Here is a 25,362-nt window from a genome sequence, read left to right on the forward strand (position 1 = left end):
TTTACAGGTCAAAGTGGTTGGTTCCCAGTCGTATTCGCTAGCTGTTTATGGCAGTTACAGCCAGTTGTAGACTGCCCATTGCGTGTATGATGTCGTGCGAGACTACAAGTGACCACGAAGACGAAACGAGAGATGATATTGCCGGCCTTACACGCTGTCCCACAGCGAGGCCCGCTGAAATACAAGCAAACGGCGTAGGACCATCCAATCTAAGAATGTGAGTGACTGTTTACCGCACACCTTTATAGTGTCCTTGCTGGCGTGCATAGGATAAAACCCGAAGTGCAAGGAAGGATGAAACGACTTTCCCTCAAGGACTCACCGATATATGGCGAATTAATAGTAGTTGGGTAAGTGAGTTTGGGACCTCGTGGACAACTCTGAATAATGGCCACTTAGAGACCAGCTATTTTCACTGCATTGGCACTGACTAGGCCCAACATAAGCCAGAGTAGGCTTTGTCCTTTATATAGAGGTATGGTGGCTTTTATTTGGAGTGTCCTATTGTGCTAAGTGGGTCGAGTGTGACATTTCCACTTCTCCACAGTACTAATGGAGAACTACCCTGCCCTCCAATCTGTAATAAAATGCGACATCGGTTTACGCTAGTAAGACAAGAGAAGCCCACAGGTGTTCGACCGCAGGATGATGGAAGAGACCAAGATGTTACACATGGTATTAACATTACAGTAAACAAGAAGACAACAATCATGTCTTATGGACTGGATCCTGATACTGACATGTTTCAGGTGAATATACACTAAACTTGTTAATGTGGACACTTAAGGATACCAGACATTTACTACATAAACTGACAGTACACCTTGTTGGTAAGGACGCTGTTAGTTGGACTTTTAAAAGTCTCCATATTACACCATATTTCAATAATATTGTTATAACCACATTTTTCAGGTTTGTTTTTACTGCTATAAAGAAGTTTCAGGAGATAAAAATGTATGGGTCCTTTGTTGATGTGGAGAGAGATGAGCTTCCCACAATGGTTAAATATGGAACTGGACCAGTTAACTGTTTATGGTAATTAAAGTCAGTGCTTTCAAAATGATATCATTATCAGCAAGTTGCAAACTATATAATTTTAAATTTCACCATTCTACTTCAAATTGCTGGCTACATGTATACAGTTGACCAACTATTTTTGGACTTATATGAATCCAGATCTGTTGGGACCCAAATTTTATTTTTGGAATAGTTTAGAGAGTTTGGTTTCACAGTAATAAAATTTATAGCATCTGTGTTGTGCTTGAATCTACTATACAAGTTAATTGTATTGTAGTCAGTACTTAATGGGTAAACAAAGTGTGGGGTATTCTCAATGTGTTATTATTGGATAATTATTACAAGTGTTTGTATTATTGAGTTTCAGATTTGTGTCATTTTTTGTGTAGGTTGGCCGGTCACCAGATGATGCAATTGACCTGGTTGTTATGGATACGGGAAAGGATCTCAGTGGCCAGGTCATGTACAAGGCCAACAGCACGGTGTCACGGTATGCTTGTCGTATCGTCTGCGAACGACAACCGCCATACACAGCGCGGATATATGCTGGTGCCTTTGATGCATCCAATCAGATTAAACCATCAGTAAGTACTAATTTGTAACAGAAACCTGAGTCATTATGAAGGCTGAATTCACGTCATTCACATCACTGGGTTTCCTTTTGTTCTCTAGACCTCTGTTCCATCATGGCAACTAAGCCCTGTCGAGAGCGATTGTTTAACAACAAATGGAGTTGGGTTACTACGACCTAGTGGCTGCTTTGTACCAGGAGTGAATCCAGGTAGATGGCTAGAAGTATCTGTTCTGGGAAACATCTTCACGTTACGTGACAAACGTTCCTCTCGTAAACCAGGATCTCCAGTAAGTATGTCCATCTGTCCATCACCCAACCACACAACATGTATTGAAGCACTTCCATCAGTCCTTATAAGGAATAATTGTCCATACACAATGACACTATACAGCATCTATTGTGTACAGTGAAACCCCTTCAAACAGGATACCCTGAAATGTGGGCACTTTAATAATCTATGGTATTTTTATTAATGTACACACACTTAGATCCCTGTAATCAGAACACTTGCCTGTGGTCCCATAGTGTACAATTACTAAGGCTACTTCAATGTGGCATGTGTGGTATCCTTAGTGACAGTGTCTTATTGTTTTAGGTTGTTGAAGAGACTAACATACTGACAGACGGATGTTTGATTGACTTGTGTGGTGTCACTCTTATTTGGCGGACTGCCATGGGACTGGAACATGCACCGGTATGGAGATCAGTAAAGACTTCCAGGTGTACATAAGTTACATGCTTAATTCCAACAGACCAAAGAACTAATACGTGGCCACAGAGACCACCTGAATGCTACACAGGCACAATGTCCAGTTAATTTCTTCACCCTTGCCTACCCTCCATTAAGAGGTAGCAGCTCAGCAGCAGATTCTTCTAGTCAAGCACGAGTGAAAAGTGCTGTCAGCATGTCATCTGTAAGATATGAACTGACTACACTGAAACCTGTGAATGTGGATACTTGAGGACCCAAAAAAATATCTTGATGCTTATAGCAAGAGTTAATAATAGTAGGTATTAACTCTTGCTTATAGAGTACTCTGTATTACTCAGTTTCAGTCTAGTAGCTCTTTGAAAATTTTCATGAAAATTTTTATTCATGCATCTCCAAGTATAGGCCAATTCTCCCTGTTTGATAGGCTGCTTTTGAACGAGAGAGACAACCATGGGCATACCTAAGATGTGGTCACGTGTGTGGATTCCACCAATGGAAAGCCAGTGACAAGGAGGATGATAGGAACAGAACGTGTCCCACATGTAGACAGGTAACCAATAGCAACAATGATGTCGTATTACATAATATCTGTCACCTCAGACTGGTCCATATGCTAAACTAGAGTTGGGGCAGCAACGAGCATACTGTCTTGGGAATGACCCGCCCACACATGTGTTTGTGCCCTGTGGGCATGTCTCATCTCATGCTACAGTCAGGTGAGAGACCATGTGATCCATATCTTAGGAAATTATTGGTTGGCCCCAAAGTGTCTATTAGTGCCATGAAAATTTTCCCTACAAGTTTTGTAACCAAGACAACTTAGTGTAGATTAGGAGACACTATTGAACGTGTGATGTGTACATTTGACCTGTGTTGGCTTACACTAATAAAACTATCCAGTTACAATAACAATTATAGCTTGTAGCCTGATAATATTGATAGTGTTAAGTATGGCAATGTAGTAATGTGTTTGATGATGTCTTCTTGTCCAATCATAACACACTATTAGTAGGTGTACTGCATAGTACCTAACAGAGTGGAAAATTGGTGATCGTATTAGTGGGCAGTGGATGAGTTGTTAGTATCCTGTTAGACACACATACACCACACATTCAGTGCTATAAATTACCGTCTACCAAAATTTATTTAAATTGGACAAATTTATTGCACATTCAATGATATGGAAGTGATTAATGTCTACAGAAATATCTGATCTTCCAGAAAGGAGTCCAATTTTTGTTGTTGTTATAAATTTAGTACTGACTACCAAGTAGACACTCCACACACAAAAAAAACAATTTGACTTGACGATCATGTTAATCCTCTCAGGTACTGGTCATCATTGGAGACCCCTTATTCGGTGAATGACTGGGCAATCCAGTGTCCCTTCTGCAAGACTCCACTAGCAATGCAACCACCATACACTAAACTTATCTACAGCTAACCCCAACCCCCTCCCTCCCTGTGACATAGACCTCATGTATACTACTGTACATACAACACCAGTCAACTGTATGCTATAATTCAGCAAAATCCATCGCTTATTTGGAACATTGTTTATTAAGAGAGTGGACACAACTTCATACATGAACTATATTATCAAATGTATATCATGTTATGTTCTTTTGTGTATTTGTGTGTTGGATAACATGAATGTTACGTCCGGTAGTGAATTGAGTAGCGTACGAGCTGCTTCGCTAAGAGGTGGTACCTGTGTGGTGGTGGGCATGTTCACTGGGACATCACTCAGTGACTTTAGGGTATCTGGAGACACCTGTAGAGAGTCGAGAGTTTTCTGTGATGGCTGGAGTGACTGTAGTTCTTCTTTGGACACAGTCAAAGCATTGAGAGATGCTGTTAGATCAAGAGCATTACTTGTAGCAGGGAGCTCAGTTGTCAATGTTGTTGCCTCACTACTTGTATCTTTATTAAAGAGAGAGTTGTCAGTGACAAATGGCTGGCTATCTTCTGTCTGCTCAGTGAGATAAGGGTTTGATGGTAGTCCCAGCATGTTTGCTATGGCATTGGCAGCTGCAGTTGCTGCAAGTTCCTCCTTTGTTGCAGACGCTTGCTCCTCCCCCTGATTAGCTGCAAGTTGCTCGATGTCATCAGTAAGGGTGAAATCCAGCCCCATCAAGTCTGCGTCCAGTTGAAAAGATTCTAAGAAGTAACATTAAATATAATATGTGTACCAACAACTGCTAGGGTAACCCCAACTGCTAGCATGTGCACGTAACTTGTACAGTTTCATTGTAAAATGTGTACACATTATACACTGCACACTCAAATGCATACAAAGCTTATAGATACATAGTATACACACTTACCATGCATACTCATCTTTTGTGGAGTAGGTGAACTTAGTGTCAGATCAAGCAATGTAGCACTGACATCTTTAGGCTGTTCTGTATGTGGAGATGTAAAACATATAAAGTGTACTGAACAAACTGGGACTCCTCTCAACCCCTCTCAACCCCTCTCCACAAAATAGACACTTAAAGAGCTGGGTTTGCACTAATGAAGTGCACGTATGACCCTAATCACTCCTACTGTATAGCTAATTACTTTTGAAGGTAAAAAATTAGCAGATCACTACCATTCAAAATTTTTTGGATTTTGCTTCAGGATCTTTTTATGCAATTGTAATGCTTAAACAATGCCATTGATCTGCAAATTTCAAGGGGGAAAATTTCGCAGATAGCTTGCCAATCTGTGAAGACAGTTAAAAAAAAAAAGTCTCCTTCCACTATACTTTAAGTACCTGTGTATACAAAATGGACCACAGAATGACAGAGAGGAGTGTTCTGATAAACCAGATGTCCACAATTCAGGGTGTGAATTTTCAAAATTCAAGAGAGAAAATTCTCTCACTTGAATGACTAATACTCTTGAAACTTTTTCACAATTGCTATCATGTGTATAATCTCATTACCTTCTCCAGTGGGACTATCCACCCACTGAAAGTCACTTTCCTGTTGTTGTGATGGTAATGGTTCCATACCCTATGACACAAAGCAGACTAATCAACACTCGCACTGTAAAAATGTGCAACATTATTAGCTTACCATCTCTTCAGCAAATGATAGAATTGTATACACCAACTACAAAAAGGGAAAAAAAGCCAACAATAACAAAGCTGAAAAATCAACGCAAACATTTTAGCAGTTTATTTGGTGTCTACGTGGGTGTGTTTGTGTGGTGTATATGTGTTCATTAGTGTGCATGCACTTGCATTTCTCACCATGGGGTCAACTTTGAGTGCAGCAAGATACTGATCTTCAACATGAGACTTATTCCAAGTGTACAATGGAGTAGTTGTCTTTACACTTGACTGAAGGGATGACCACAAACTATACAGAGAACACAGCACTGTATGTATACTGAAATTCAACAAAAAAAATAAGGGTGAGATTTTTTTATGTGTAGTGGTTAGTAAAAGGGATACTAAAGTAAAACCATAGTTCAAATTTTGTTAACTTTATTTACAAAAATTTCATGGTGTAATTCACTCACAGAGGGCAGAGAAGGTTGGTCACAAACTTTATATGTTACATGTGCAATAGAGAAATCTCAGAACAAAACTTAGATACAGTGCCACATCAAAATCATTGCCTAAGGGCATGTTTGGAAGTTATTCTAGCTGGTTGGGAAACCATACAGGTGCATTCAGAATCTTTAAATAGCATGAATGTATTTCAAATTCACAGGTGTAATTTTCTAAATGTGGTAAAATAAACTGTTTTTATACACTTATAATGGAGCCAAATTACAAAAAGTACAGAATTCCCATGTAATATTGCATCATGGGAGGCCTTACATACACTTTATCTTGCACCAGATGTTGATAAGGTTACATCATAATAATTGGGAAACAATTAAGGAGTTGGTGAAGTTTGATGTATTGTTGGCATGTGTAATTGTGTAGTGACCAAACATGGCGTCTGTCAATAGTGACGAGGTTGAATATGGTTCAACTTTATGTACAAGATCACGTAAAAATTTGCTTCTAGAAACAGTGTGATTGGTTCCTGTTCTCTTACTGAAAGTCGAAATTCTATGTAAACACTGGTGACTTGATGACTGGTTTACATCGCCAGTGAAGCTAAAAATAGTAAAGTTGAAATAACAACTTTAGAGATGTTTTATAACATTGTAAATTGTAGTAGCAACAAATTACCAAAAATTAACCATTTCAGTTGACAGTAGTGGACAAATAGTGTCACTAACACGGAACTTTAACAAACATTATTAAGAGTGTTGAAGTCAAAACCACTCACCTTGATTGCTCAGTCAAGACACTTATAGGTTCATTAATGTTTGATTGTTGATGTACTGATCCTTGATCAAGGTGGAAACAATTTTCTGCTATCTCAGAGAATGAGGCAGATGGAAGTTCAGCAAAAGTGGGAGTGGCTGCAACTGTGATGGGTGTGGCAGCAACAGAGATGGGTGGAACTGCTTGTTGTTTTGCTGGAGGCAATGGTGCAGCCACAAACTGTACAGTTTCAAAAGAGCCAAAGTCATCATCACCACCAACTTCCTCTTTACTATCTGTTGTACTGGACACAAATCCACCAAATTCAGGAGTCGGTTCTTTCTGTGGTTGACTAGGAACAGTAGTACCTTCAAATTCTCCAAATTCATCGTCTTCAGTTTCATTGGTAACCGCATTAACATTGGAGGTTGTGCTAAAATTAGGTTCCCAAGAAGATTCGGTTTTGTCTGTTGGCATGGAAGGAATACCATTACTCTTAGGTGGTTGTGAGATTGCAGTTGTACTAACGAGTGTGTTTTCATTAAAAGATGACTCGAAGTCTCCAAATTCATCATTAGCATCGATATTACCAATAGGACCAATCCCATTATTGCTGAGCTCAAAATCAGGCGGGTCTCCAGTTGATGTGAAAGCATTAGGGTCGCCCAAGTTAGGTATTTCCTCAGACAAAAGGTTACTTAGCTCCTTAGGAAGTTCCGGAAAGGAAGCATTCCACGAAGGCTGCTCGCTATTTGGAACTGCGCTAACCCAGTCCTGGTTATCGGAATAAGACAGCCAGTCAGAAGAACCATTCGTGTTATCCTGCGCTCCCCATCCTTCACCTCCAGAAGTAAACTCGCCGAACTCATCTTCGCCGGACATAGCAGCGAGCGTTAAATAAAATTAAAAATTCCCCTAATTATCTTACCAAAATAAGTAAGTAAACAACTTTGAACTGCGGATATAGCGCTAGAAAGTGTCAGACAAGAATTGGTAGAGAAATAACACAGACAGTGAATTAGTGAATAGTACTAAAGAGCAAATATGTAAAAGGATATTTGGCGTTTTCGTCTCTAAGTGACTCGGTATTTATCTGACGTACACGCTATTACCATGGATGTCGGTGAAGAGGAGGCGCAGTACAGGGATGGAATATGTCGTATGGAGCGACCAGGAGGTAGTATGCCGTGGCAGAACATGACAAGCTCTAGCGAGCCAGCTCTCAATCTGGCCGTAGTCATAATTATCACGATTTTGGTGGGAATCCTTTACATACTAATTTACGCCCAGCTCATGTTCATCTTATACAGAAAACTTTGGTTCATGTTAATTTCTTATCAAACAGTGTTCCTGTTTGTTAACCTACTCTGGGCTAGCCTCAGACTGACACTCTACACATTTTATTTTGCATCTGGTGGACCTTGCTGTGACATGGTGTTTAAACTGCCTAAAATACTTCACTGGCTGTTGGTGAACTTTCCCACCTTTTTACAGTTCTTTTCACTGGCACTGTTGGTGCATTACTTTGCAGGGGTAAGTCTAGTGTGTATTATAGTCTCCCTGTGAAAGAATTTCTTCCAAAATAGGTGCTGTTTAGAAGCCTAGAATGGAGGTTTGATCCTTCTTTCCAGCTTAACATGTATAGGTAGGATACAATACAGTTAACTATCTTGTTCAGTTGAGATGTTGTTTTCCAGGAGGATAGCAAATGTGATATGGGTTTTACTGACTTTTACATTTCTGATAGTCAATGTGACATTTGGGTTGCATAAACCCACACATGATTTGCTCCTAGCACGACTACTGATATTAGAAATAATGTTCCTAGTGATGGCAGTGTTTCTGTCCCTGTGTATATTGGTAACTTACACGACCAGATATGGCAGAGCATTGTCAGAAGTTCAGGTACAAGGAAGTGTGATTATGTAACATTGTTTTACACTTTAAACTGCTAACCACAACAATGTTGATAACAAGAAAGTTGGCTCCTTTTATCTTAAAATTTTTTAAATATTATTTCCTCTTTTAAAAGAATATATGGTGGTGAATTAAGCACAGCAAGCCTTATTGGAAAAAAAAACACGGCTTTAGCAAGCTGCTAATGCTGCTGAGAGCTATGTCACTACTTGATACGGCTTGCAAATATGTACCATTGAAAAGACAATTTAAAGACCAATCTTTCTGCTTGTTGTTTTCAATTTGCAGCATTGATAATTATTCTTTATTACTGTGATTATTCAAAGTTAATGGGCCAGTAGTATTTGATAGTCAGTTGTAATGGGAGGTACAGTTTTGTGCAAACTGATAGAGAAATGACCTTTTAACACAATTCTCAGTGTCTATGAGGCATACTATATTTGGCATGTGGTACAGTGTGAATGTAAGGGGGGCTGATGAAAGCAGTCTGGTTTTTTTTTGGAAATTTTCTTTGTGGATTCTATGCCCTTTAGGGCTAGAAAATAGGATATGTACTTTTAGATCTCATGATGGACCTATGAAGTGCTTACTCTGCCACATACAGTGGAACTAGTTAACATGGGCACTATACAACCCTGAGTATATTATACCCTGGAAAAATTAATAATTAGGACACTACTGGTTGGTGTGATACGTTGTGTGCTGTTTCTACAGAAACTGTTTGTAATTTTTCAAACTATCACAGTTACGATTTTTCTAACTAATTCATTTCATACTTATTCCTGTAGAGCACCCTAAGGAAGATCTGGGCTGTGTTGATCTCACTAGCCCTCAGCTTTCTCTTTATATCAAGATGTATCTACAATATCGTATCAGTAGTGCACAGTGATGGGTGGAAACTAGCCGCAGACTGGAACCTGCCGTCAGACCAGGTATGTCATCACATTGCCATTTATGATAAAACATTACACTAATTTTAGGCTAACTACGAATGGAACTCCAAATACGGATTTGTCACTTATCTTATTGCCCTAATATTCTGGGAGGTGATTCCAACCTACCTCGTGGTATTGTTCTTCCGTGTGAAACTTCACTGGCCCAAGCAGGTAATATATTCTCTTGTGTTATCAAATAGTATGTCATTTCTACTAGAATTTCGAGATAAATTCTGGAGACCTCGATGTCAAAAGCAGTTTCTTCTTCAGTAATCCGAGAAGATATGATTCTGTTGAAGGAGACAGTTTTCCTTACCAGCGTTCATCGTAAGAAGTTTAAAATTGTATGATGGAAATTATTTGGTGTATGTACTTGTAGGCAAGTCAGTATACCACAGATTCCACCCAGTCGTATGGGGTATAGTTACGGGTCATTCAGTGGTCCTGCTCCTACTGCAAGACATAGCATCAACTCTTCATATCAACCTACTGGTCCCATGCCTGGGACAACACCACCTAGACTGTTTGCTGGCAAAAGTCCTTTGTTTAGCAACAACTGACAGGATTTTTATATAATTTATAATTAATATATGATCAGAAGAATTATGTTTTTATATTGTATTTACAAGTGTGTTGATTGTCAATGATTTGTGTGTATTTCAGTTTTCATCTGTAACTTTCCATAATTCCGACCGATCCATTCCTTTAAGGTTGAAACCCTTTAATGGATCACTACCTGTACGGTTGTTGTGTGTATTAGACTTTGAAATGTACCATAAATGAATCACCTTCCATTTCACGCAAAGCTGAAACTTTTCCTTCCAAGCCATCATGCAATTTGTTAATTTCACTGTCCAGCAATTTTTGGTCTAAACGTATAACAAAGTAACAGAATCTATTAAATTGATAAAGCTAACCTTCCTCTAACATTTCCAAGCACTTCTGAGACTTGAATTGCAGAAAAGTATTGTTAAAACATACCCATGCTTTGCTATTAGCTGCAAACGAGACATAAGCTAGTATTTGTATGTTGCTTTAAATTCACCTGAGGCAGACTTCAGCTGTCTAATCGCCTCTCTGTTTTGATTCCGCTTCGCATCTAGCTCTATTATCTTACAAGGGCAAAGATTAACTCATCTTGTAGTACAAAACATTCATACTTGCTGTTTGTCACTTAAAATCTCTGAAGCAACTGCCTCTGCTCTCGCATATGTTGCCAAAACGGAGTCCATGTGTAAACATAATTAATTTTTGATCCGCAATCAACTATTGAGGCGCCTAAGGGCGTGTCTCAGGTTACCATCACGTGGATGCCTATGTGCGTCATTGCTAGACAAACCACATCAACATGTACGCGTTGACTACTCTCTCTTGTAGCTGAACGGGACCGCTCTCTATGTTACGGGTCGAAATTTCACTGTGAACAGTTACAACTGCACTAAGGTTAGTCTGGGGTTGCCAACCAACTGTGTTACCGGGTAGCGATTCGTCCCTTTATAGTACTCCTCCCACGTCACCAAACTTGTTCTAGTTTAGTATTCTTATGCACACACAACTTTGTTTTGTTCTGTGAAACTTCGTTAACCGGTTTTTATATTGGTTTCTAAGGATACCGTGTTTTGAGCAGCTGTAAGCGATGTCGAGCCTGAGCGGCCAAAGGGGACCCCTTCCCACCGTTGAAGAATCAGTAAGCGAGGTGTTTGTTAGCGGTGTCGCTAAACTATGTCTCGCCTATTGTATGAAGTTATAAAATATTCGTTTGAATGTGTTTTATAGGCAGAACAAGACCATCACAGATCACATAGACATCAAACTTCAAATCACACTGGCAGTGGTGGAGCCAGTAAGAAACACTCTTCACATAGTAGTCACAGGTGATGAACTGTTTTGGTGTGATGTGTATTTCTCAACCTGGCTGTGTTGATTTTCACACTGACATTTTAAATTAATGATGTTATTGTCCATTCTCTGTGGTAGTACTCGGCCGTCTTCAGCTGGGAGCGCTGGTAGTAATTCTCGTAAGATGTCACGAGCAACCAATGAAGACACTTATGTTGGAAAGTATAAGTTACTAAAAACCATAGGCAAAGGAAACTTTGCAAAAGTGAAGTTAGCTAAACACATGCCAACTGGCCAAGAAGTGAGTAGATACTCAGTAGCGTGTTTGTCATGTGTTTGCATGTGTGTGCTTTGCTTTGTGTGTACACGTACATGGTATGTGTGCATGGTGTGATGTGACCATGCCATTTTCTAGTACCTGCTGTTGTCATCATGACCAGCAGTTTCATGTGTGTGGGAAGGGGTGTGTGCATATGTTGTATATGTGTAGAGAGAAGGAAGTATAAGTGTGTGTGTGTGTGTGTGTGTGTGTGTGTGTGTGTGTGTGTGTGTGTGTGTGTGTGTGTGTGTGTGTGTGTGTGTGTGTGTGTGTGTGTGTGTGTGTGTGTGTGTGTGTGTGTGTGTGTGTGTGTGTGTGTGTGTGTGTGTGTGTGTGTGTGTGTGTGTGTGTGTGTGTGTGTGTGTTCATTCATTCGTTCATGCATACATCATCCTTTGGGAATCTCAGTATCACAGTATGTTGTCCTCCACTACTAGGTATTATGCACAACATTCCTACAGTATTCACTACACTGGTTCATTACACATATTGACCCACTTCCTCCATATCTAATGACACTTGTTCTCTGACCTTATCACCTACTTGCTACTACTGCTAGGTGGCTATCAAGATAATAGACAAGACACAGCTAAATCCAGGAAGCTTGCAGAAGGTGAGTGTTACACTTGCACACTTCTAATAGGTGATGTAAAGCATTGTTTGTCCAACAGTTATTTAGGGAAGTCAGAATTATGAAATACTTGGATCACCCCAACATTGTAAAACTGTTTGAAGTAATAGAGACAGAGAAGACGTTATACCTTGTAATGGAGTATGCTAGTGGTGGTACGTGTGTTGTGTGTATTAATCTTGTTCCGATTAAATGAAATAAACTATTTTCTTTTTTTGTATTCTTTTATTTTAGTACAAGATTGTGCATTAAATAATAGAATCTTTTTGTAGGTGAAGTGTTCGACTACTTGGTGGCTCACGGACGCATGAAAGAAAAAGAAGCACGTGTTAAGTTCAGACAGGTCAGTTATTATGCCCTTATAAGACATCAAACCATATTGGGTGCACAGCAATAGCTTCTGGTACATCTTTAATGGAAATGTGTTAATTGATCAACAAGTGTGCATGCCATTCTGAGAGATTGATGTCCAATGAATGGCTTGTCTTGTTAACTAACTGGCTGGATGTTTTTATTACTTTATCTTTTGTATGTTTAGATTGTCTCTGCTGTCCAGTACTGTCACCAGAAACATGTTATCCATAGGGACTTGAAGGTACAAGTCCACATGTTTGGTGTTTGTGTATATATCAAGTCTTTTTGTAGGCTGAGAATTTATTGTTGGATAGTAACATGAATATTAAGATAGCCGATTTTGGATTTAGTAATGAATTTACTCCAGGAAGCAAACTTGATACTTTTTGTGGCAGTCCGCCATATGCTGCACCCGAGTTGTTTCAGGGGAAGAAATACGACGGTCCTGAAGTGGATGTATGGAGTCTGGGAGTAATCCTTTACACATTAGTTAGTGGATCCCTACCATTTGATGGACAAAATTTAAAAGTATCAAATACTGAATTACTGGTTGCTCATGGTATTAAAATTGATGTCTTTATATTTTAGGAATTAAGAGAACGTGTTCTAAGAGGTAAATATAGAATACCTTTTTACATGTCAACAGATTGTGAGAATCTGTTGAAACGCTTTTTGGTGCTAAATCCCAGCAAAAGAGCTAACCTTGAGGTACCATATCATTGTAAACTAATGAAAATCTCCACTCATTGCTGTTCACGCAGGGTATTATGACTGATAAATGGATGAACATTGGGTTTGCCGATGAAGAGCACCTTAGACCTTTCATTGAACCAAAGACAGACATCAATGATCAAGGTAGAATAGACAAAATGCTACAGATGGGTTTCACAAGGAGAGAAATCCAGGAATCATTAACAGAAAACCGTTATGATGATATTTGTGCCACATATTTGTTGCTTGCCAGGGACATGAAATCAAGAGTGAGTTAAACAATTAGAGTTACATGATATACCATTTTTTGTCTGAAGAGGCATTTCACACTTTTGTGTTAATTTCCTTTACTTGTGTAAATAGTCTCTGTCAAGTCTTCTTGGAGTGCCAAATGGAGTAGACGTGGGAGCTAGCCAGTCCAGTCAAGGCTCACAAGCATCAGCTTCATCCCTCCACAGTCACACCTCCTCTAGAAAGCCTAGTGCACCAGCTGTAATGCAGGTAGCAATATAGTGTGTGTGTGTGTGTGTGTGTTGTGCACATCATGTGTAGTATTTGTAGCAGTAGTAGTGTATTGTAGTGTCCATGGTGTGTGTAACATGTATAGTGTGGATATTGTTTACAATGAAAGTGTTTCTGTCTTTGTGTTTGTATTGAATATGGGGTTATGTTACTGTGTGCTTGTGGGTGGTAAGTTATTGGCTAATTCTGTGGTTTGATATGTCCTTTCATGCTTGTAATTGTATTCAGTACAGTGATACCAGTCTGTGTGTGATAAATGATACATTTTTTTCAATAGCCATCTATACCCCATTCGGCACATGCTGGTAAGCCTCGCAGTGTCTCCATGAGGCAGCCTCCTGTTTCATCTGGCCGACGTGGTTCTGATTATACTGGTTACATCCCACCAAGTTTAAAGCGTCATGGTGGCAATGATAATGTTGTAGTAGAGAATGGAACAACAACAGATGATACTGCTGCTCTTGTACAAAAAGGGTTAGCACAGAACCCTAATCGTGCTGAGATGCCTGGCCACTCCAAACGAAAAGGGTCTTATGATTACACAGCTGTAAGTGTGTTTACAACTTGTATTAGTGCTTTTAGGTTGTCATGTATGTGTGTGTAATGTTTGTGTGTATACATGTGTCCATATTGTACAGGCTACAGCCAACCGACGTCAGACTGTTTGTCTGGATAGTATTCACACTAACAAACACATTCAAGCATCCACAAATGGAACTCCAAAGTAAGACACTTGTATAACATAGTGTTGTTGTGAGGGTACTATGTGTTTGGTGTAGTTCTCAGGATGACCTCCCTACTGGCGGAGGGATTCCGAGCCACCCCGTAGCCAAATTACCCTCTCAACATCACAATAAGAGGGGTAAATCGGGCAATCCTAGCACCCGGCTTTCTCTACCACCTATTGATGACCCAGACTTTAGACCAAGGTTTCTGATATCCCAATATATTGTTTGTTTTACTATCTGTTTTTTATTTGCATGTCATTCAGTACTGCTCCTGGGGATCATAACCCAGACATGTTTCTGGGCGGCTCGAGAGAACAGCAGACATTTATGAGGGGTATCCCCGGTAGGAGTACTTACAGTCATCCAGTGAGACACTACGGCCATGCCACCATGGGTGCCCACGGAGAAGTCATGCATCATGGTCACAGACAAGGAGGCTTCTTCCGTAAATTAACTGCCAAGTTTAGCAGAAAGTGAGCAAACCTTATTATACCTCACTATTATATCAATTCTACCAGTCCTGATGTTTGTAGATCTGTAGCTTCAGAGGAATCTGATGTTAAGCCTCGCTCATTACGATTCACCTGGAGCATGAAGACAACCAGTACAATGGATCCATTAGACATCCTGCAAGAGATCCAACGAGTATTAGACATCAACGGTTGTGACTATGAACAGAGAGAGAAATTTCTTCTCATGTGCTCTCATGAAGCAAAAGAAGGTCATCATTTTATCCAGTGGGAGATGGAGGTGTGTAAACTCCCTCGTCTTCAAGTAAATGGCGTAAGATTTAAGAGAATATCAGGAAACTCTATGGCCTTTAAAGGCATTGCTTCCAAGATTGCAAATGAGCTGAAGTTATAATAGAGATGCCAGCACATAATATAGATCCAACTTTAGACACAGCCCATTGTATAAAAGTTTAATTTTGTATGCTTGTTACGTTATATATTATTATTATTATAATTTATGGGGAAACCATTCAACCTAGCCTGACGAGTGTTTATTGTACCTTGTGTCACCGACTGTGTTGGTGTATTGTGGTGTATTGTCTCACTATACCACACTTCTGCAGGCTGGTCTCCCCAATGTAATAACTACTTACTACCCATTTAAATGTAATGATATTTTTACACAGCATTAATATTGAACAGTCATGCACCAATATTTACGTAGTTTTACGGTGGTGGGAAGCGGGGCCGACTATAGAAGATTCTAGAATCATCTGCGATAAAGCTCACTGGTCAGCAATAAATATTGCACTGGGTTGGTAGTTGTTAACAGTTAAAATGACGGACAAGGTAGAGGTAAGTTTCATGGTGTTGAGCGTGATAGTACAGCCAGCCGGAGGCTGCACGGCGTGATACATTTGTTTGCCATTGTAGGCTGAACAATTCAAAGTGAAGGGGAATAAAGCGTTGCAAGAGGGTAATTTCGACCAGGCGGTAGAGTTGTATGGCGAAGCTATCGCACTGGATCCATCTAACCACGTGTACTTCAGCAACCGCGCCGCCGCCTTCGCTAAGCTCAACAAATATCAAGAGTCCTTGACAGATGCGAACAAGACAGTTGAGCTAAAGCCAGACTGGCCTAAAGTAAGCGAAAAATGTAGCGTCTCTGCTTGTGCATGTTGGTTTTGCTAGGGGTACTCTAGGAAAGGCACAGCGCTTGTTTATCTGGGACGCTTACGGGAAGCACGTGCTACTTACCAAAAGGGTCTAGAGTTGGATCCTGAAAACCAGCAACTAAAGGATGGGTTAGCTGATGTGGAGGAAAAAATTAAAAGTAAACCCAAAATACAGTAATAATGTGGTTTAATTTGCTCATGTCACAGTTGCCACAGGAGCTGGTAATACTGGTGCTCAGGGGCCGACCCCTAATCCCTTCCAAGATCCTAACCTTTTGGAGCGACTGAGAAATCACCACACCACAAAAGATTATCTTGATGACCCCTCATTTGTGAAGATATTAAAGGAGCTCCAGAGAGACCCAGAGTCATTGCTACGGTTAGTATCTGTGCTTATTATGTGGGTAGTTGAAACTGTATATGTCTGTTGTGTAGTTATGTGAAGGATCAGAGAATAATGAATGTCCTCAGTGTATTGTTGGGTGTGGACTTGAAAGAAGCGGCTGAAGCTCAAGGTGTGTGTGCGTGTGTGGCATACAGTATGCTCTGGTTTGGAGCTTTTGCATGTATACATATAAATTTAATCAGTAGGTTTGCAGTATGGATGTGGAACTTGTGTTTCCCACAACTTCACCTGTGAGGCATGGTACAGCACCTCACAGGATGCTAGTTGTTAGGGATACCATATGTGACAATGTATTCTGTCTACAATTCCATGTTATGATATGATCATAGCCTAGCATACAATGTAGATTTGGTTGTAGTCTGTTGGTATAATACTGAACATTGGGTGCCACTAGACCTACCCTAATAATAATAATGTCTGTACTAATGTAGCACCTGGGCAATACACAGGTGGTACAGTATTTCACATGGATAGGTATGGCCATGTACCAGTGGCAGTTGAAGGCTTTATTTTTTTGTATATGTGTAGTGTTTTGTATGGTATAAATATTTGTTCAATTTTTTCAGCTGCTGCAGGTAATCAGGACCCTTATGTGGACCCAACTGCTGGCGGCGAAGACAAGAAAGAAGATGAGACTCCTCAGAAGAAACCAGCAGCAGAATCTGATGAAGATGCAGAAAAGAACGAAGTAAGGTAGTATAGCTAATCGCATAGTCGGGAAACCATTGGATTTTCACATGTTTTTCAATATTCCTAAATAAATAGACTGTCAAAGTTTGAGCCTTAGTAGTTATTATAGTGCTAGATGGCAGGACTTGATGCTCTACCAATGTGTCTGCTGAATGTAATCCTCTACCTTACTTTTTGATGTCTATTCATTATCTTTCAAAATTGTGTACTTGTTAGTCCACTGAGATATTCAGTATTTGCTTGTGTACAAGAGAAAGCCCCAATACATTCTTGAAAACCTTCTGTGTACAGAGATTGATCCCCATGAACAGGCAAACACAGTGATATCTGGGTTGTATTGATTCATGTGGTATTTCACTGACTAATGTACAAAACAATAAGTATTAACATGGCTTGGATATATCGTATATGGGGAAAGTTTCAATGGGCAGAACTTTTACGGATTTCGCAGTTTTGTCAAAAACCACGAAAGTTTCCCTGTGAATGCTGCTGCTAGCTGTGATGAGTATCTGTCCGGATTGGTTGATGTGTCAAGTAAGTTACTTTACTTGACAACATGGAAAGTCCTGTAGCTTCTTTCATGAGCCATGCTCACTGATTGGGATTGTGCATCACTGTCTAGTCATACGTGGAGTCATACATGGAGCCACACCCAAGGTGTGATCATCAGTTGCCAATGTATGCACGTATCATAATCGTCATGTAGCCACGCCACTTATAGACAAACGTGTATTCTTTATGTGCACAGCTAAGCACTTTGAGCGGGCACCTCTATACTTTTGTCCATCACGAAAGTTTAACCACAAATAAGTTTGTTTGCCCTCTACTGCAAAACTTTCGCTTGTCAAAACTTTCCCCCTATACCTAGACCGTACTGTACAAAATGTGACTGCTCTATTAGAAAGTTTCACCCACATGAAAATGGTTGCTATATTAGAGTAGTTACTGCTGGTTCTTTTGTCAAACTTGTGATACCAGAGGGGGTCTTATTGATGAGGTCATGAAGACTTCACAAAACCAAGACAACCAGAGTCTGATCCCTGCCTAGGTCAATTTTTTTTCCAATCAATGAACTTTTTGGTACACTTTTTTGTTTTCTGATGGAAGTTTCATGTGATTGTGTACAGGCTTTAAAGGAGAAGGAACTTGGGAACACTGCATACAAGAAAAAGGAATTTGAAGAGGCACTAAAACACTATGAAAGAGCAATTGAGCTTGATCCTGATAATATTACATTCATAACAAATAAAGCAGGTGGGCATTAATCAGGATTATCATCATGCATAAAATGGGATGCATTTCTAGCTGTGTATTTTGAGCAAAAGGATTGGGAGAACTGCTTGAAACAGTGTGAACAAGCTGTGGATAAGGGCAGGGAGCTAAGAGCAGACTTCAAAATAATAGCAAAGTGAGTTGTTTGTTAGTCTGTGATGCCGTCATTACAGCCCCTCCCCTTTGGTTCCTGCAGGGCTCTGGCACGTATGGGAAATGTCTACTACCAGCAACAGCAGTGGAAAGATGCTATCAAATATTTTGATAAATCCTTAACAGAGCATCGGAATGCAGATGTATTAAAGAAAAAGCAAATAGTAAGCCACATGTACAGCAGATTTTTGTGTTTATAATTATGTGTGTACAGTGTACGGTTTTGCAAACTACTGTGCGAACTGTTTGTATTTCTGGTGGGACTGTTGTGAGTGAATTCAACCCATGCGCATATACCTATCCACTGTAGAATCATCTACAGAACTGTACGGGGTACACCTTTAAAAGCCCGTTAGAAGTCTACACATGCATGCATATTTTTAAATTTTAATCTTGAATGACCGGAATGCTTCCATTTTTGCTATTGGATCAGGGGAGGGGGTTTATATACCTGTATTCGTAACTACTACTATGGTAAAGGGAGAGTATTCTATTTGATTTAAGGGTGCTAGCGCCTTTTTGAAGACACACAAATGCTGTTCTTTTTACCTTTGACACAGGCAAAAAGGAAGCTACAGGAATTTAAACTACTGCTTCGAAGATTGACCTAACTTTCTACTATGCAGAGACGAAAGTATAAGATTGTACCTTGTTTCATTTGCACGCTCTAGTCCCTCAAAGTTAACTGATACATTTTTCTTATTCCAATATACTGGCTGCTTGCAGAGGCACAAATTCACTGTGAAGGTTCTTCAACAAACTTTTGGAAACTTAGCGCATGGATTTGCCTTTGCACTTCTTCTTTCTTCAGTTATGAAACAAACAGTGAGTGCTTGCGAGCGAACTTCCAACTTCTGGGCCTTGTAACTTCGTGCTGGATCGCAACAATTATAATTCCATGCGTTAAATGTTTGCAAATTTATTATTGATGGTCCACAAAAAGTTTGGTATAGGTTCGACTATCTAGAATATTACCTTTTACAATGCAGTGTAGAACTTGCGCACGCTGACCAGTTATTACAACAAATTCCAATAAATCACAAATGCCAACTTATCATAATAGCAAGTTATAAATGAAGTTATGAACAAAAGAAAAGCTCTTGTTCCTTTTCTTTACATACTGGGACACCTTCCTGATACATGTGGAGTCGCCAAGTCTGCTCTTCGATAGGTAATGCCTCATTACCCACAGTCAGCATAATATTATTGTAATGAGTGATAAATCCAGCTGGAACATCATCCTTACATAAAAATAGGAGTACAATTACAAATATAACTAAACAGCAAACACTATCACTGAAGAAAATACAGTACAGCTACAAACTAGCGTGCTTTCACAAAACTAACACTTACTTTCAGACTGATTTATTCCAATGTCATTCTTGGGCTTCCAGATGATCATTTTCTTGATGGTTTTCAAACGAAACAGGCTGTTTCTTGGCCAATTTCTTTGGCACAATACACGGCCACCTAACATGGATACTTCGAGTGTGCGTAGTATTGCCAACTATGATGTAACAGCCGCATGTGGTTATGTGGGTTGGCCATTGAATAGCTTCAAAAACCCACTAGCACCCTTAAAACTGGGGGTACAAAAATATAAAATTGTTGACTGGACCAGACAGAGTGTACCACTGGTACAGGTAAATGTTATCATAATTGGCAGCATTGGCAAAAAATCATCACAATAATTTATTAATTCCCCCTTCCTACTTTTCAGGCAGAGAAGACGATGAAGGAAGAGGAGGCAAAAGCCTACTTTGATCCTGCCAAGAGCGCAGAAGAAAAGGAAAAAGGAAACCAACAATTTCAGCAAGGTGAGAAATGTTAATTTAAAACTTGTAAAGGCTGGCTACAACACCTTATCCACAGTACGCTAATCTTGTACACTTTTTGATATTCCAGCACCCATGTTCGCTTTAAGTGCAGTGAACATATAATAAACTACTGGCTTATTTCTTTGCTTAAATATGCACATGCTTTGAATTTAGCAAGTTTCAGTGTATTCCTGGTTTTGTGAATTTGTGCACATGCATACTTAAATGAGAAATAATCTTCCAGTGTGATCAAATGTTCACCAATTGTGTAATTTTTAAAACACTTGGTGAAATAAGCTTTGTTTGCCATCTACTTTCAATTGTGTGATTTCCAAATTAAATTTGACAAACTTGGTAACATGTACGTATTTCTGGTATGTGTATTTTTTTTTAGGAAACTACCCTGATGCCATCAAATGCTACACTGAGGCAATCAAACGTAATCCAGAAGATGCCAAATTATATAGTAATCGAGCATTTGCCTACACTAAACTGGCTGAATTTCACCTGGCATTGAAGGTGTGTTGTACCATGTGCTATGTGTATGGGTAATGGGTGTGTATTGTTATAGGATTGTGACGAGTGTATTAAAATGGACCCACAATTTAGTGAGTGTTGTTGATTGGTGCATGTTATAGATGCATACGGGACATAAGTCCACATGAACTGGTAATCGAATTATGTAAGATCCTTATGTCATAGTTTTGTGCAATTTATATCAGTTAACATGGGCTTGTCCTACCCACGGATACACTACACTGCACACAACACACACACACAGTTCACAGTTTTTAACCTCCCTAGTCAAGGGTTACTTACGGAAAGGACAGGCATTAATAGGAATGAAAGAACTGGACAGAGCACAACAAGCATACCAGAAAGTGTTAGACATTGATCCCAACAATTCAGTGAGTATAGCACTGTGGTTAAATGTGTAAAATGTTCACCCCTTTAATTAGGAAGCACGTGAAGGAATGAGGAAATGTTATCAACAAGACAACCTGAACCCTGATGAAAGACGCAAAAGAGCAATGCAGGACCCTGAGATACAGGTAAACTAGCCATTATAGCCAAGAAGCAGCCAATAAAGATGCAGTAGATATTCTTGTAGTTCACCTTTTTGGCTTTAAAGTTGGTCATAATTGTTCCAAACGGTATCAACAAAGCCTTGTTATCAAATAGCAAGAGATATTTTGTATCAATTTGTATGGACACTTGATATGATGTTTTACTGGGGCTTTATCAGTTATTGTTGTTAGCTAAAATACATAATTGATCTATATTCAAGGGGTGTTCATCATAATTGTAACCATGTTGGCAAAATACTCTAATAGTACAGTCATTTTGGTGTTTGGTTATGAACCATCCCAAATCATCTTTGCTTGGTTCAATGCATATTTATATAGTGGTCCTATACAATGGACCTTTTATACAAGTGGCCTTGACAATACAGGTTCCACTGTAGTGAATTTGATAGTGTTGCACTATGTTGTTGACATAAGAGTAATAGAGTTTCTATATAACTATACTTAATTGGATATCTACAATTTGATGTCCATAGCAAATCCTGAGTGATCCAGCCATGCAGATGATACTAAAGCAAATGCAAGAAGACCCAACAGCATTAAGAGAGTGAGTCATTATTTATTTTGTGTGTTGAGACAAGATTATTATTTACTTGTTGTTCCTCACAGACACTTACAGAATCCTGAGATCTCTGCCAAAATTGAGAAACTGATGAGCTCAGGATTGTTATCAGTCCGATAGTCTCTGTTGTTGATGTTTGCAACTGTTTTGCTGTATTTCATTTGATTAGCACAATTAAATTTGATACATGCTATGACGAGTATGACATCATCATTATTAGTCCAGGGATAGTTGACTGTGAGGGTGGGTAATCATTAAAATAATAGCAGCAGTGAAATAAACTGTGCATGTTTAGCTTTTTTCATGAGTCAAAGGTGTACAGGATGATTCATGCTCAATTAACCCTTGGTTTCCCAAGTATTGTGCAACATTTACACTACACATAATATTATTGCTTCATACATTTAGCTATCATGAAAGTTTCTGCACTACCCTACACCCCAGTGATCAGTTGAGAGCATGGGTGTGATCATCAAATAATCTAATTAGGATTGTGGTGCATTTAAGCATTAAGTACATACAATGACTGCTCTATTAGGAATCCTCAATGGATAGCCACAACATTCAACTAGATTCTTTTAAGGAAATTTCTATTTCTAACCTGTGCTTAGAGGTTACTAAAAAATAACAGTAGTTTAAAGAAAGAACTTTCCATCTACTCAGAAAAAAAGATTACAGGACATACAAAAAATGTATGAACTGGGTGCTGGAAAACCAAAGGTTAATTGTTCACCAGGAGCACTTAAGTGCCACAATACCTTGCTGCCTTAGACAGAGTTTGATACTTTGTAAAAGTACAAGTACATTGGAAAATTTAAGGAATTAATTTTATGAATAAAGTCTATGGCAGCAGATCTATATAGTATGTTCACATTGAGAACAAGAAAACTGATATTCTTAAAAGGCAACATTTTAGCTATCTAGATAAATAGCAATGACAGTACAGGTGTGGAGAGCAGACATGTACAATTTGATCACAAATTTGGGAAGAATTGTAGCATAAGAACTTTAACTATATAATTGCTTGTAAATAAAATATTATTAGTGTGTCAAGCTGTACTACTACCACTACAAATGAGTCATTTCTAGATCTTGTGTAATTCCATCCATGAGCTTTTAAATGTTTTTGAGGTATCAGCTTGATGTGAACACATTATAGACTTGCTCGCAAAACTGACTCAGAGGACTTATCAATTGTTGTAGTACTAGGCTATGGACTATGTAACCTACAATGTTGGATTACTTGCAACATCTTCTGTATAACTGATGTACACCAGTGAGTGTGCAGATTAGAGTGCAGATGTTAAACATCCTTACTACTATGTACATACAATTACAAACAAAGTTCAAATAATTCAAAAAATGTTAAAACTCCTGCTCCGGTGAATAACCCTGCACAACTACCAATGTCAGCTATATAACGAAACATGTTGAAAACTGCCTCTTCCGTCACTTCTGTGTATTCCAACTGATCGTAGTAGACCAAAAGGGCCAACAGATTTTGTCTGATTGTTTCTGGTGGGTAGACATATCTAATCAGCCGTTGTAGTGGTGTTGTGTACTGATAAGCTGGAAAATAAGATTGAGACAATTTAGTTTTGTACTGGACTCGATTGCATTCTATTGGACAATCACACAGACTGTTCTTGATCTGAGCAAACTGTTCAGTGACATTTAGTAGACACCCAAACAACATGTTCAAGTCACACACACTAATATTATCTCCTGGTAGGTAATCAGCTTTACATCCACATGCCTCATTTTGATATATGGCTTCACATTCATCTAAACATCTTTGACGAGTGTAACGTCTAATGGGTGGAGGACAGTCCATCATAGTCTCTTCATGATCAGTAGAGTTTGTTGTGTTCATATCATCATCTTCAGTAGAACTGGCTGACATCTTACAAGGTAGAATGTGAGGATTATTAATTGGTCTATCCCCACACTGACCATAAGGTGGTTCCATTAGTTTAGTATTAGTTAGTGATATTGCTACCTGTGTTTCAAATCCTGGTGGTACTGAGAAGCCATGAAACTCTCCAGAATAAGGATACTCATCTTGTGGATGGATAAACACTTGTAAACCAGCTGTGTGGCTGGTGTAGTACATGTAGGAATACTGCTCAATGTCAATCATTAGAAACAAGGAGTGTGATGTTCCAGCACCAGTGACATTTCTTGTGCTATCCAAGTTAAATGTGTAACACAGACCATATGCTGTTACCACCTCTGTGAAGTTGTCAATTCCACATTCTTTACCATCAAATTCACATCGCTTAAATCCGTATTCTAACTTGTGGCCATGTTCCCTTAGGATAGTTTCAAGGGTGACAGACTGGTTGAATTCTGTATGAGAAATGTTATACCGACCATCCAGTATATTTAGGATACGTTCATAGTCTGCTTCAAATAACCGATCTCTCTTGTAGTACTCATACAGTATAGCAACTTGTGCTTCAATAGGAAGAGAAAAATACATACTACTATTGACTGATATATTGTAATAAGGATTGTGGTTACAAATGGTAACTGCTGGAAAGATAAGAGACCGTGGGAAGTGTTTTTGCCGAGTGAAGAAAGTGTCTCTAGCCAGATACAAGCTGGTAATGGCATAGATACTCCAAATCATGGCAGCTACACTAAGGCTGAACAGTATTGCCCACATGATGATTCTCACCATTGGATAACCAATAGCTGCAAACCTCACTCCATCAAAAGATGTCATAGTCCCCATGAACCATAACTTGTAACGCAAGCGTAGTTTGATCCTATTGAATAATGAAGAGGTTGCTTTAGGCTCATGATCACAGTTGTCAGGTTGTTCTGCAGCAAAATCAATTGTCAAGTTAGGCATGGAGATTGAGTGACTGCGGAGCAATCTCCCTATTACTTCATTTTTTCTTCCTAACTCCGGTAACCGTAAATAGTTGCCGTTCTGAACAGTCCCATTCATAGTTGCTTTAAAAGATGATCTTTGTGGGAGTGGCAATTACACATCCGGACTTGTTTACAACTTAGACTGTGCTTAAGTCATATATTGCGCGACACCCTAACATCGAATACTGAACGTACATATGAAACTTCCTTTATCTCTACATCTACACCGGAAAAGATTTATAGTGAGGTCATAGACCTGGGATGTTTTAATCTGTGGGGCGAAGTTCGATTCTAATTAATTAACGCAAATACAGACGATTTCGGAATCTATGCAACACAGGAAGTAGTCTCGTGCC

General features: G+C 39.2%; 7 protein-coding genes across 9 annotated transcripts; 4 read left to right on the plus strand and 3 right to left on the minus strand.

Annotated features, from left to right (window-relative positions):
• Window positions 1-47: 47 nt before the first annotated feature.
• LOC136269207 (E3 ubiquitin-protein ligase pellino homolog 1-like) lies at window positions 48-3,971 on the plus strand. Its single transcript, XM_066064711.1, has 10 exons — window positions 48-217; window positions 270-350; window positions 548-749; window positions 1,407-1,601; window positions 1,690-1,878; window positions 2,187-2,285; window positions 2,344-2,505; window positions 2,728-2,853; window positions 2,904-3,019; window positions 3,633-3,971. The coding sequence occupies exons 1-10, from the start codon at window positions 48-50 to the stop codon at window positions 3,745-3,747; spliced, it is 1,455 nt and encodes a 484-aa protein (XP_065920783.1). The 3' UTR covers window positions 3,748-3,971.
• LOC136269198 (mucin-17-like) lies at window positions 3,820-7,491 on the minus strand. The gene is made up of 6 exons (XM_066064700.1): window positions 6,581-7,491; window positions 5,545-5,653; window positions 5,369-5,404; window positions 5,236-5,305; window positions 4,631-4,708; window positions 3,820-4,463 (listed from the first exon to the last, which is right to left on the minus strand). The coding sequence occupies exons 1-6, from the start codon at window positions 7,438-7,440 to the stop codon at window positions 3,919-3,921; spliced, it is 1,698 nt and encodes a 565-aa protein (XP_065920772.1). The 5' UTR covers window positions 7,441-7,491; the 3' UTR covers window positions 3,820-3,918.
• LOC136269211 (G protein-coupled receptor 137Ba-like) lies at window positions 7,000-10,096 on the plus strand. Its single transcript, XM_066064715.1, has 7 exons — window positions 7,000-8,091; window positions 8,145-8,203; window positions 8,256-8,463; window positions 9,264-9,407; window positions 9,456-9,581; window positions 9,628-9,737; window positions 9,790-10,096. The coding sequence occupies exons 1-7, from the start codon at window positions 7,672-7,674 to the stop codon at window positions 9,968-9,970; spliced, it is 1,248 nt and encodes a 415-aa protein (XP_065920787.1). The 5' UTR covers window positions 7,000-7,671; the 3' UTR covers window positions 9,971-10,096.
• LOC136269232 (p53 and DNA damage-regulated protein 1-like) lies at window positions 9,968-10,703 on the minus strand. The gene is made up of 5 exons (XM_066064735.1): window positions 10,571-10,703; window positions 10,456-10,522; window positions 10,328-10,408; window positions 10,199-10,279; window positions 9,968-10,146 (listed from the first exon to the last, which is right to left on the minus strand). The coding sequence occupies exons 1-5, from the start codon at window positions 10,640-10,642 to the stop codon at window positions 10,070-10,072; spliced, it is 378 nt and encodes a 125-aa protein (XP_065920807.1). The 5' UTR covers window positions 10,643-10,703; the 3' UTR covers window positions 9,968-10,069.
• On the plus strand, window positions 10,693-15,681 carry LOC136269193 (MAP/microtubule affinity-regulating kinase 3-like). 3 transcript variants are annotated; one of them, XM_066064690.1, is made up of 17 exons: window positions 10,693-10,853; window positions 11,019-11,097; window positions 11,187-11,284; window positions 11,388-11,550; window positions 12,128-12,181; window positions 12,240-12,354; window positions 12,472-12,542; window positions 12,738-12,794; window positions 12,845-13,081; window positions 13,142-13,261; window positions 13,315-13,533; window positions 13,628-13,765; window positions 14,064-14,333; window positions 14,425-14,510; window positions 14,566-14,715; window positions 14,778-14,987; window positions 15,033-15,681. In XM_066064690.1, the coding sequence occupies exons 2-17, from the start codon at window positions 11,047-11,049 to the stop codon at window positions 15,376-15,378; spliced, it is 2,385 nt and encodes a 794-aa protein (XP_065920762.1). In that variant the 5' UTR covers window positions 10,693-10,853; window positions 11,019-11,046; the 3' UTR covers window positions 15,379-15,681. The 3 variants fall into 3 exon arrangements, with proteins under 3 accessions (XP_065920762.1, XP_065920763.1, XP_065920764.1); XM_066064691.1 differs by having other exon boundaries at window positions 15,048-15,681; XM_066064692.1 differs by lacking the exon at window positions 14,566-14,715.
• Window positions 15,681-22,322, plus strand: LOC136269200 (stress-induced-phosphoprotein 1-like). The gene is made up of 16 exons (XM_066064702.1): window positions 15,681-15,821; window positions 15,900-16,109; window positions 16,158-16,299; window positions 16,349-16,520; window positions 16,577-16,656; window positions 17,114-17,235; window positions 18,365-18,491; window positions 18,543-18,645; window positions 18,706-18,826; window positions 20,383-20,479; window positions 20,874-20,998; window positions 21,051-21,087; window positions 21,284-21,387; window positions 21,439-21,531; window positions 22,041-22,111; window positions 22,174-22,322. Exons 1-16 carry the CDS (start codon window positions 15,804-15,806, stop codon window positions 22,244-22,246), a joined length of 1,695 nt encoding a protein of 564 aa, XP_065920774.1. The 5' UTR covers window positions 15,681-15,803; the 3' UTR covers window positions 22,247-22,322.
• Window positions 22,323-23,365: 1,043 nt separating this feature from the next.
• On the minus strand, window positions 23,366-25,309 carry LOC136269202 (acid-sensing ion channel 2-like). The gene has a single exon (XM_066064704.1). The coding sequence runs from the start codon at window positions 25,080-25,082 to the stop codon at window positions 23,460-23,462; it is 1,623 nt and encodes a 540-aa protein (XP_065920776.1). The 5' UTR covers window positions 25,083-25,309; the 3' UTR covers window positions 23,366-23,459.
• Window positions 25,310-25,362: the final 53 nt, after the last annotated feature.

This window comes from Dysidea avara, chromosome 10 (assembly GCF_963678975.1).
Source record: "Dysidea avara chromosome 10, odDysAvar1.4, whole genome shotgun sequence".
NCBI lineage: Eukaryota > Metazoa > Porifera > Demospongiae > Dictyoceratida > Dysideidae > Dysidea > Dysidea avara.

Coding starts and splice junctions, on each gene's coding strand:
- LOC136269211 (XM_066064715.1), top strand. CDS start 7,672: ATGGATGTCGGTGAAGAGGAGGCGCAGTACAGGGATGGAATATGTCGT. Junction 8,092..8,144: donor TGGTGCATTACTTTGCAGGG/GTAAGTCTAGTG, acceptor CTTCCAAAATAG/GTGCTGTTTAGAAGCCTAGA. Junction 8,464..9,263: donor GAGCATTGTCAGAAGTTCAG/GTACAAGGAAGT, acceptor TTATTCCTGTAG/AGCACCCTAAGGAAGATCTG.
- LOC136269232 (XM_066064735.1), bottom strand. CDS start 10,642: ATGGACTCCGTTTTGGCAACATATGCGAGAGCAGAGGCAGTTGCTTCA. Junction 10,523..10,570: donor TTTTAAGTGACAAACAGCAA/GTATGAATGTTT, acceptor TGCCCTTGTAAG/ATAATAGAGCTAGATGCGAA. Junction 10,147..10,198: donor AGCTTTGCGTGAAATGGAAG/GTGATTCATTTA, acceptor ACAACCGTACAG/GTAGTGATCCATTAAAGGGT.
- LOC136269193 (XM_066064690.1), top strand. CDS start 11,047: ATGTCGAGCCTGAGCGGCCAAAGGGGACCCCTTCCCACCGTTGAAGAA. Junction 14,511..14,565: donor TCCACAAATGGAACTCCAAA/GTAAGACACTTG, acceptor TGTTTGGTGTAG/TTCTCAGGATGACCTCCCTA. Junction 14,988..15,032: donor ACTGCCAAGTTTAGCAGAAA/GTGAGCAAACCT, acceptor CAATTCTACCAG/TCCTGATGTTTGTAGATCTG.
- LOC136269202 (XM_066064704.1), bottom strand. CDS start 25,082: ATGAATGGGACTGTTCAGAACGGCAACTATTTACGGTTACCGGAGTTA.
- LOC136269200 (XM_066064702.1), top strand. Junction 16,521..16,576: donor GACCCAGAGTCATTGCTACG/GTTAGTATCTGT, acceptor TCTGTTGTGTAG/TTATGTGAAGGATCAGAGAA. Junction 17,236..18,364: donor AAGATGCAGAAAAGAACGAA/GTAAGGTAGTAT, acceptor GATTGTGTACAG/GCTTTAAAGGAGAAGGAACT.
- LOC136269207 (XM_066064711.1), top strand. CDS start 48: ATGGCAGTTACAGCCAGTTGTAGACTGCCCATTGCGTGTATGATGTCG. Junction 750..1,406: donor CTGATACTGACATGTTTCAG/GTGAATATACAC, acceptor TTTTTTGTGTAG/GTTGGCCGGTCACCAGATGA. Junction 3,020..3,632: donor TCATCTCATGCTACAGTCAG/GTGAGAGACCAT, acceptor TAATCCTCTCAG/GTACTGGTCATCATTGGAGA.
- LOC136269198 (XM_066064700.1), bottom strand. CDS start 7,440: ATGTCCGGCGAAGATGAGTTCGGCGAGTTTACTTCTGGAGGTGAAGGA. Junction 5,654..6,580: donor GTCTTGACTGAGCAATCAAG/GTGAGTGGTTTT, acceptor TTCTCTGTATAG/TTTGTGGTCATCCCTTCAGT. Junction 4,464..4,630: donor ACAAAAGATGAGTATGCATG/GTAAGTGTGTAT, acceptor GTTACTTCTTAG/AATCTTTTCAACTGGACGCA.